General features: G+C 37.5%; 1 protein-coding gene across 2 annotated transcripts; it reads left to right on the top strand.

Moving 5' to 3' along the window:
• Positions 1-2,666: 2,666 nt before the first annotated feature.
• Positions 2,667-6,441, top strand: chst1 (carbohydrate (keratan sulfate Gal-6) sulfotransferase 1). 2 transcript variants are annotated; one of them, XM_079858664.1, is made up of 2 exons: positions 2,667-3,156; positions 4,005-6,234. In XM_079858664.1, exon 2 carries the CDS (start codon positions 4,064-4,066, stop codon positions 5,324-5,326), a length of 1,263 nt encoding a protein of 420 aa, XP_079714790.1. In that variant the 5' UTR covers positions 2,667-3,156; positions 4,005-4,063; the 3' UTR covers positions 5,327-6,234. The 2 variants fall into 2 exon arrangements, with proteins under 2 accessions (XP_079714790.1, XP_079714791.1); XM_079858665.1 differs by having other exon boundaries at positions 2,692-3,212; positions 4,005-6,441.
• Positions 6,442-10,284: the final 3,843 nt, after the last annotated feature.

The raw sequence follows: 10,284 nt of genomic DNA, 5'->3' as shown, positions 1-10,284 counted from the left end.
CTGGACTCGCTACAAAACTCCTGTTATAATCAACGAATCTCTTATTTACATTGTGTTTGCACTGTTAGTTATGATGAAATCATTCGTTAGTGTGCAGAAATGGAGTTGGAGAGACGAGATCACTGCATTCATGCGCTCAACATGTCTATGATCGGCTTCAGTGCTCATCACTGCAACCTTTCATGCCACAATCTAAATATAATGTAATAGATCTAAATATAATGCTAATAAACACTTTTCACAATTAGTTAACCTTGAGAGCTTAATAGTAAAAACGTGCAAAAAGTTTTCGAGAGAGTTCCACATGTTAGCCAATCACAGCAGTGGGCGTTTACACTGAAGTCTCACAGCAGACACGCCCCTTCAAACAGATCGTTCAAATCAAAGGGCTAAAATCAGGGAATAGGAAAAATGGCTTTTATTTTTAATTATGACAAAAATGTATGTAAAAATCATACTAACATTATAAGCTCCCCATGAAACATTATAAAACAATGCAGTTCATGACCACTTTAAAAAATAAAGGTTCTTTATTGACATTCATGGTTCCATAAAGAATTTGCATTTATGGTTCCACGATGGTTCCATTAAGAAACTTTAACATCCATAGAACCCTTCTATTGAACAAAGGGTTCTTTAGATAATTGGAATGTTCTTCAAACTAAGACAAAAATAGTTCCTTTAAGATCTGTTAACTGAAAGGTGCAGCCCAAAATGGGATCATTGCGGACCCTTTATTTTTGTAAAAGTGTAGAATGTGAAAAGAAATTATGAACAAATAAAACATTTAATTCTGGGCCTTTCTGCTAGTCCATTAAACCAAGCCAGAGTCTAAGAGGTCTTTCAGAGTTTGTCATAAGTCTATTCTTGTTTCGCTTCTTCTGCCTCTTGCACAGTACAATCGCATATTGAAATCACGTTTCATGCTTTGGGTTTCCTCATTTCTCTGGACACGGTTGTCATAGAGGATCCGTAAATTCAGAGCACTAGAAAATAACTGCCGAATCGTTGATGCAGTGCAGTGTTCGGTGGACAGAGCGGGGAAGATCATTTGCGTTTGAAAGCTTATTACCAGCTCTCAGCAGGGTGGATAAAGGGGACACACACCCATCTTCACCCCAGTACTGCCATCGCCAATATGCAGGCCGACGTTTTCAAATGGTTGAGTACACACACTGATTGAAATTGGGGTTGCATTGAGCACACAAAGATAAAACTGATTTCGCAAAAAGCCAACCATAATCTCTCATTTGGCAGCTTCTGAGATTGCAAGACATTGAACTGGGGGAAAAGCCCCATTTCAAATGCCAATGTCTGGCTTCAGGTGAAAGGATAAAAAGGGAAAACACAGCAGATGAAAGGAAGAATTGGACTTGGAAGGAGTGCAGATTTGTGGTCCAAATGAACTCAAGTTTTAGATTGTATGAAGACATGAAATGATCATCCATCGCACTTTGTTAATTGCATCCTGCAGCTAAAATCAAAATGAAAGTGCCAAACAATGACAATTATGATATGCCTATGAAGTTTAAAGGAATAGTTCACCCTATATTAAGTGCATTACATTCTAAGTCTTTTGAAGTCAGGGATTGGACTAAATTCGGAAATTTCATTATACAGAAAAAAGCACAGGAATTTATTTTTTAGGTACACTGCCCTACATATAACTATCATTGAAAGTCTTATTCAAACAAAAATAGCACTAATAGTTAAAATCAACATAAGATCATATGGTGAAAAAAATCAAACTTAATTATGTGTATAAACTGAGGTGTGAAGATGTTACACACCCTCAAAATGAGGAAAACACTCTTTTTCTACACATGCTGTCCCATTACATAATTACTTTGGGCCATTCAGTCAGTCATACTGAAATCCACCAGCTGACCATGTCTGTCCTTGCATATTCCTTATAAAAGGAATAACACATTTATTAAGTAAAAATGTAAAATTATAAAGAAAACAAATGAATTAGTCAATTTGAAAATTGTAATAGAAAATAGGTTTAAACAAAAATAAGTTCAATCATATTCAATAGTTTATAATAAAATCCAAAGTATTGTACTGTATCTAACAGATGAATATTGTGAGAAGATCAGAGTATAGAGAAAGAATGGCCCAAAAAAAATAAGATATTAGCAGAATTAAAAGAGAGACAAGAAAGAAGCCCAGAGTCTTCTGAAAATAAACATTTTATATGCTATGCTTACATAACAGGAAGGGACTAGGGAAAGTATACCTATTAATATTCTTGGTTCTTCTTTTGCAGCCATTTAAGGATGGAGATCTGATTAGGTCACTATAAGTTCTTGTAATATAGCAGATCTTGCATCATATGTCTGCAGAGATGAAAACAGATGCACTTTGATAACATGGTACATCATGCATTTAACTCTGAATACAATCAATAGCACCGAGAAATTAACATAGCCTAAGGCATAAAAAGGATCTATAATTCATTAAGAAAATAATAATTCGATTAATAACAAGGTCAAATTCATAAAATAAGTTAATAAAAGACATTATAATCACAAGAATAAACTCTAATTTTAATACGAATAATTTCGTTTACACCTAAATATAGGGCCTATATATAGCGACTGAGAAAGAGCAAAAAATAATGAAATTTCTAGATGCCACCAGTTCACTTCATCCAAACTAACTCCATGTTCAAAGGCTTTAGCGTCGAGCACAGACATGTTCTGAGGGAGGACGCGAATAGTGAACCAAATCTGCCTCCCCCCGTGCTGTTTTTTTCTCCTCAGCCTTTGTCAACTGTGGTTTTGTGGGAAGGGGGTGAATATTCGCATAGGGCTGTCTACGTTTTACTTAATCTGGGACCGACTGGCACACCTCTCTTCAGTCTTCTCCTCACGACGAACGAGCGAAATATCCGTCCGGTGTTTCGCGTTTAGTCACAGAGAGATGTCTGAGGATGCGCATCAATACCTTATTCATCCGTTGTCTCTCCACGGAGCCCGTCTTTGAATGTTTTATCCAGTGCATGAATGGAGCTGCTTGAGGATATTCGACCTTTTCATCGGGTTTTAGGGAATAAGGAACCCCTCGACATCTGAATAGGCTACGTGAATTAAAGCGATAAAACGTCTATGACGGGCGTTACGGGACGACTACGCAAAGCCATCGCGGCATATGGTGATTTTTTCCTTTTGTTTAAATTTTCGTCATGTTCTCATACAGCTTTATATGAGGCAAGTATATCTAAGTATTTATTTCACGATATTTTCGAGCCTAGTTGGAAATCTGAAATGTTCGCGCTGGAATAGGAGATAAGTTGGTCACCGTTTTATATAGTCGACAGACAGATCGGATCTGCTATTTTTTTTTATTTCCAACTGAATACCGAGTTGTGTTGCACTGCGGTAAATCAGAAGTCGACGCGCGCGGTCGTCGACGGCTGCCTTTCAAACCTATCATAATACGCATGCATATGCCATTGTGAGGTATTGCAATTAATGCATCTCTCTACAGGTGCCTGAACTGGTGCCAGATTCTGATTTTTTAACCTGCCTGCATTCTAGATGCTGTTGCCGAACCTTTGCTGATTTCCCCAAGGGAAAAACAAAATACCTCCGGCTTGTGTAAAAGCCTGTAGGAAGCAGTTTAGTTGTAGGAGTTTGGCTGCATTAAAACGTGAAGTACTTGATCAAAGTGTCATATTGCAATAAACGAATGCTTAAGGCTTGCATTGTGAAGCATAGTGTAGAATGTAATATAATATATTTTGAAGGCACATTTGTCTTTGACTGCTTGAAATTAAGGCTTAGCAAGGAGCCTCTCAAGTTTAGATTGGTCTTTCACATCTAGATTTAAAGTAGTTTTTTGCTTTTGATATTGACTTATAAATCACAATTTCTGAAGTTAAATGTTCATAGATTAAATTTCTTTGTTATTTCAGACCTGGTTAGATGTTTAAATTAAATGTTATACATCTTTATGCCTTACTTTTCCTAACTCACCGAGATATCTTTTTTTTCCCCCAGCTGCATCTTTGTCGATAGGATCAAATCGGACTGCATCATCTAAATGAAGTTACCCAGCCATGCAATGTTCCTGGAAGGCTGTGATTCTGCTTGCATTGGTGTCCATAGCGATCCAATACACAGCAATCAGGACTTTTACAGCTAAGCCTTTTCATTTGTGCCCTGTTCCTAACCCTCTGAACTGTGGTTTGGGACAGGATGTTGAGTCCTTTGATCGGATGTGTGATGAGTACCCTTATTTTAATTACAATTCCTCCAGGAAGACTCACATCCTCATCTTGGCAACCACCCGTAGCGGCTCCTCTTTCGTTGGACAGTTGTTCAACCAGCACTCAGATGTGTTCTATCTTTTTGAGCCACTTTATCATGTCCAAACGACCTTAATCCCTCACCTTTCTTCCAGCAGATATGCTGTTGAGCGCAGAGTGATGCTGGGAGCCAGTCGTGACCTTCTTAGAAGCTTGTACAACTGCGACTTGTATTTCTTAGAGAGTTACATCAAACCGCAGCCGGCAAACCATACCACGGATAAACTCTTTCGCCGAGGAGCCAGCAAAGCCCTCTGCTCTATGCCGGTCTGTGATGCCTTCAGCCCTAATGATGGCAATATAGAAGAGGGGGATTGTGTTCGAAAGTGTGCCTCCCTTAACTTGACCCTAGCAACCGAATCATGTCGGGAAAGACGCCACGTGGCCATTAAAACAGTGCGTATTCCAGAGGTCAATGATCTTAAGGCACTGATTGAGGACCCTCGGCTTAATCTGAAAGTTATCCAGCTGGTGAGGGACCCGCGTGGAATATTATCTTCGAGGATTGAAACCTTTCGGGACACATACCGCCTATGGCGGATCTGGAGAGCCACCGGCCGTAAACCCTACAACCTGGATTTGACTCAGCTAACAACAGTGTGTGACGACTTTCTAAACTCAGTGTCCACGGGCTTAAGCCGGCCGCCGTGGCTTCGAGGACGGTACATGCTAGTGAGGTACGAGGACCTAGCCAGGAATCCGCTCCAAAAAACCAAGGAGGTTTATGAATTCCTTGGTCTTTCTTTGGAAAAAAACGTGGTGGACTGGATACATAACAACACAAGAGGCAATAACGATGTGTCAGCAAAGCATAAGTACGGCACGTTGAGGGACTCGGCGGCCAACGCAGAGAGCTGGAGGTTGAAATTGTCTCATGACATAGTTGATTACACACAAACTGTTTGTCAGCACATTTTAGATGAGCTCGGCTACAAAGCTGTCAACTCCCCCGAGGAGCTGAAAAACATGTCGCTCTCTCTCATCGAGGACAAAACCTTCATACCTTTTTTGTAACAAAGGTAAACATGTGCACGCACAACTATTTTTCTACATTTATATTCTTGCCTTAATGTGATTGACATTTGCACTATGAACTTTTTTTACTTCGGAGACTCCCTTGCAGTCACCCTATGATTTTCTGAACAGCACAGGAACCAAAACACTTTAGCTGTAAAGAGATCTGAACTTCACCTTGATCGCAGCGATTGCATTGAGATAGTAATGTTCATTATTTATATATTAGAGCAGAGCACCACACTACTGATAAAGAAATTCTGTATGCTGGTCATTGCTTTGACAACAGTGAATGTGAATATTTTGTATGTCATAGAACCCAGACTATTCTCAAGAAAAACATTCTTTAATGTGGGACTGAAATGCTGTCATGTATAATAACAGCCGTGCAATAAAATTGTGAATGTCACAGTCAGGCTATTTCTCAGGTGTGTCTCAGTGTAAAGTCTTTTGGGGGTTTATTTTGGTTTGCTTTATGCATTGGTGCTGCATCCAGGTAAAAAGAAAAGAATCTAAAGTAAAAGAATGCACTTCAGTCTGCTTGCTTTAGGTGGTCATGATTTACAAGTACATTGTAAAAATCAATTATTGCTGTTACATCACAATGAAATAAGGTTTTTGTTATATTTTGCTAAATGCCATAATACTACTTCAGAAAAATCCAATGCAATCCAAGTTTTTAGAGTGGACAGTTTGGTAGTTTAATGTAATTTAGAGATTTTCATATGAAATGCATGAAATGATTCATTCTTTTATGGCTGTCCTCATCATCATACCACTAATTTCCATTGATTCAGTGCATATAGATTTGTATTTAGTGTCCATGGAAAAAAAAATGTTTGGCTCATTGTATGTGAAAGAGACTTTTGCTATTTTTGAAATCTTAATAAATGTAGAGAAGCATAAATAAGATGTAATCACTGGTGAAACCACTTTTTTTCCCATTTATAGATGGAACAGCTTTTTTGTTGTTGCACAGTTTAAACGACAGTTGTGTACATGACTCTTGCTTGGTTGTCACAATGGCCTTAATTTGTTTTAATCCTTCATGGATTTTACATAATCTAGATAATCTGGATTCACGTTCAGGTTATTAAACCAGATATATTAATCTCATGATTGTCTCAATTGCTAACCCTCATCAATCTTCAATGTTAGATTTGTGTCAGCAGCATTAGAGAGCGTGAAGAGTGTGCGAGGACGAATTCTCTTTCATTCCACGAGATTGTCATCAGATATACATGCTTCACAGTCATGTACCATAGAAATTAATGTCATACAAGATACCATTGTTTAGTCTTTCCTTGTTTGATCTTTCAAGACATCCAGAAGAAATGGCCCCCCCTTGTGGTCTGAAAAAATAGCTAATCATGACTACTTGTCAAGTCAAGCCACTTTTGTCATTTGAAATTGTGTTTCTCTGCTGCTAGTATACATAAGACTGATGAAGGCTACAGTAAACACAGCACATTGCAGGACAATACAGCATATAAAAGTACAATACATTCATAACTGAGGTGAGGTGATGTGCATATAAACTCAAATAACAAAGCTTCTGTGTTCAAAGTACTATGTTTATATATTCAAGTGGAGCTACTTCAGGAACTAAGGATTGTGCACTAAAGTAACTTGAGATTAAGGAAACACTAGTTAATCAGCCTAAATGTTTACAAAGCAGAGGAAAAGAATGAACCCCATGAACAGTAGGGCGATTATCAATTATGCAAGCTTTAAATAATGTCATGGAAATTCTATTCATAAGCTTAGCTATGCTGCACGGTTTAGTTTGGATAATTACTGCTCCCAAGCCAGTAATATCTAGTAATGGCAGAAATATAGCCATAATAGCTATATTTCACATTAAGTTGAAGCCACAACCTTGTAGCTATGAGTTCCAATCTGGTTTGTCATTTGCCAGTCCCATTTTCCCCTAATCATCCCTGTCAATAAAAATAAAAAAGTCCCATTAAAATAGTTTCAGTGTGGCATTTGTAATTCAGTAAAAATTGAGAATTTAAGGCACTTGCACACACACTTTCTTGGCAGGTGGCTTATTTTGTGACCTGAGGTTTGTATGCATCACAATTTTCTATCCACATTTAAGCCATTTGTTTGATGAACTTTTAACTTTTTTCCCATCAACCCTACAAAAGTGCACAAGTAATTGTCTTTCTGAGCCATCTCGCTTTATCCTTTGCCAAAAAAGCCACCAATAATTTGGCAGCACCAGTGGACAGATCAGCTAAAAAATATGCCAGATAGAAACTAAAGTTTTAAAAAAAGGTGTTAGTGGTACTTAAAAGCAGATATTCTTGTGTAAATTACCCACTTAAATTTGTCTGTATGCTGAGGAAGCTATTTTTTCTCAACCCATACAGTAAAGAGAGCGAATCTGTGAAAGAATGGGAGGGATAAAAGAGGCCCCAGAGATGTCCAACGGTACGAATTCCAGCCCACAACAGAGGTCTCCTGCCCCCAAATGTCAAGAAGCAGTTTCTGCCGTTCTGAGATCATATATATGAACAGTAGCAGATGCCGAGTTTTGCTTTGTTGAACTTAAAGCGCTCTTCAGAGGATAACAATTTATCATGCTCCTCACTGAAGATCTCAACCTACTTGAGATCTTAGCTGTCGTTCATTTAAACCACTTATTGTGATTAAGAAAACCATTGAAATCTCTTATTGCGATTAAGAGACTCCAGGATGCAAACATTGTTTATGAACTCAAAGTAATTGCTTTCCTATAGTTGTCATATGCACTGAACCTGAGAGTTATTTGACCTTTAATGCAGTATTTAGTTGCATTGTTTGGAAATATATATCAGAATATTCCTATTTAATATAGCCTAGAGTTTATTATATATGAATTTAATTAATATATTTTAGATTCGATTCTTTTTTTCTTTTTTTTTCTTTTTTAAAGAAAATTAAGCCTTTCAGATACTTAATACTTTCAGATGTTATTTTCAAACTTTTATAAGCTACTGATATCATGAGAAAAAAACATCTTACCTCAGAAACTCTGCGCGCGCTCGTCAGTTTAAGGTATTTTTTCTTCTTATCACGAGTGAGAAATTTATGACTCGTGCGCCCATTCATTTTTCATTCACAAAGTTGAAATGATATGAATAAACAACTTATTTAAGCAAAATGTTTGGCAACTGTGGCAAGTCTCTTGTTGCCATAGATTTACAACAGTTACAACAGATAGTTTTTTGTCATTTGTTTTCGTTGTAATAATATGTTCTGTTGCTTTTTCTCCCCCACATTAATTTTTTATTTTAGATGTGGTTTCTAGGACATCTTTTAAAATAACACGTTTTTCAACCGTTTTGTGCTTGCTGGGTTTAAAAAAAAATTTTTTTTAGTCAAAACATTAAATCCATCGTCAATTTTTGCGGTCATGGCTGGTTAGGACAGTAGTTTGAATAATGGTCTTGGGGAGCACTCCACATTTGCATATGTCGTCTTTATTTAAAGGGATAGTTCAGCCAAAAGTGAAAATTGTGTCATTAATTAGGCTACTCACCCACATGCAGTTCCAAACCTGTAAGACTTTCGTTCATCTTCAGAACACAAATGAAGATCTTTTTGATGAAATCTGAGAGCTTTCTGTCCCTCCATAGACAGCTACTCAACTACACTTTGACGCTTAAAAAAGCTCATAAAGAGATGGTAAAACTAATCCATATCAGTTGAGCAGTTTGGTCCAAATTTCGATTGCTTTATATGACGAACAGATTGAATTTAGGCTTTTATTCACATAAACATCTCACACGTCAGTTGTGGTAAACGGAAGCTCAAGCATGTTCGCTTGTGCGAGAACCAATGATGAGGTTCATTCACGTGTTACGCAGCACGTTTGAGTTTCCGCAAGAACCAATGAGGTTCATTCTCGTGTTACGCAGCATGTTTGAACTTCCGTTATTTAAAGCGATGAAGTCTCTTTAGAAAATTTGGATTAAACCACTCTAAACAATTCATATGGATTAGTTTTACGATCTCTTTATGAATTTTTTGAAGTGTCAAAGTAGTAGTTGTGTAGTTGTAAATGGAGGGACAGAAAGCTCTCAGATTTCATCAAAAAGATCTTCATTTGTGTTCCAAATATGAACGAAAGTTTTACGGGTTTGGAACAACATGAGTGTGAGAAATTAATGACAGAATTTTCATTTTTGGGTGAACTATCCCTTTAACACACCTGATTTAGGTCATCAGCTGGTTAGCAGAGAAGTTTTTTTGTTTTGTTTTTATTGAACATATAAAGATTACAGGGGATACATATATCATAAAGATCACTCAAAAGAACAGGATAAGAAACTTGAAGTGAAGCAAGACAATAGAATACATTTACAAGCAAGATCAAACAAACAGGGATAATCTAAAGTGAAACATAAAGCAATAAAATGCCTAATTGGCCACTTTGAATACAAATTTGTTTACGAACAAGGCAACGGTCGTACGCTATACAAGACGTCAAACTCTGCAGTGTCTTTTTAAAAAACACTCAGCATATAATACATCCAAAATGTAAAAATATATCAGTCTACTCAACTGCAATCCTGCAGACTTGTGCACTAAATTGGATGGGTTAAATGCAGAGGACAAATTCTGAATATGGGTTACCATACTTGGCCTTCACGTCATGTCACTTTTTACTTTTTTAAAGTTTGCGTTCTTTTAATTCAGCTAAGAGGTCATGTTGTGATGTATCAATCTTCTAATTGTCACATGTCTTCATGTGAAACAAATGTGCAGGGCAGAGTTCACCAAACGTACATTTTGGAATGTGGCGAAATTCGCATGAGCTTGAATTTCCTGTCTTCTGCATTTGCATGAGTATGAATGGAGGCCAATGGAATGAAGAGTGTAGTGTGTCTGGCCCCTTACGAGTGTCCAGCAGTGCTGTGGGCAGGGGGGCCCAAAGCAATATATGGTACAAGGGGCCCAAAAACCAG

Source organism: Squalius cephalus (assembly GCF_949319135.1).
Source record: "Squalius cephalus genome assembly, chromosome: 23".
Lineage (NCBI taxonomy): Eukaryota > Metazoa > Chordata > Actinopteri > Cypriniformes > Leuciscidae > Squalius > Squalius cephalus.
Note: the sequence above shows the minus strand (reverse complement) of the source record. Positions and strands in the feature narration are given on the sequence as shown.

What these genes read in the sequence shown, in the direction of transcription:
- chst1 (XM_079858665.1), top strand. Translation starts at nt 4,064, where the DNA reads ATGCAATGTTCCTGGAAGGCTGTGATTCTGCTTGCATTGGTGTCCATA.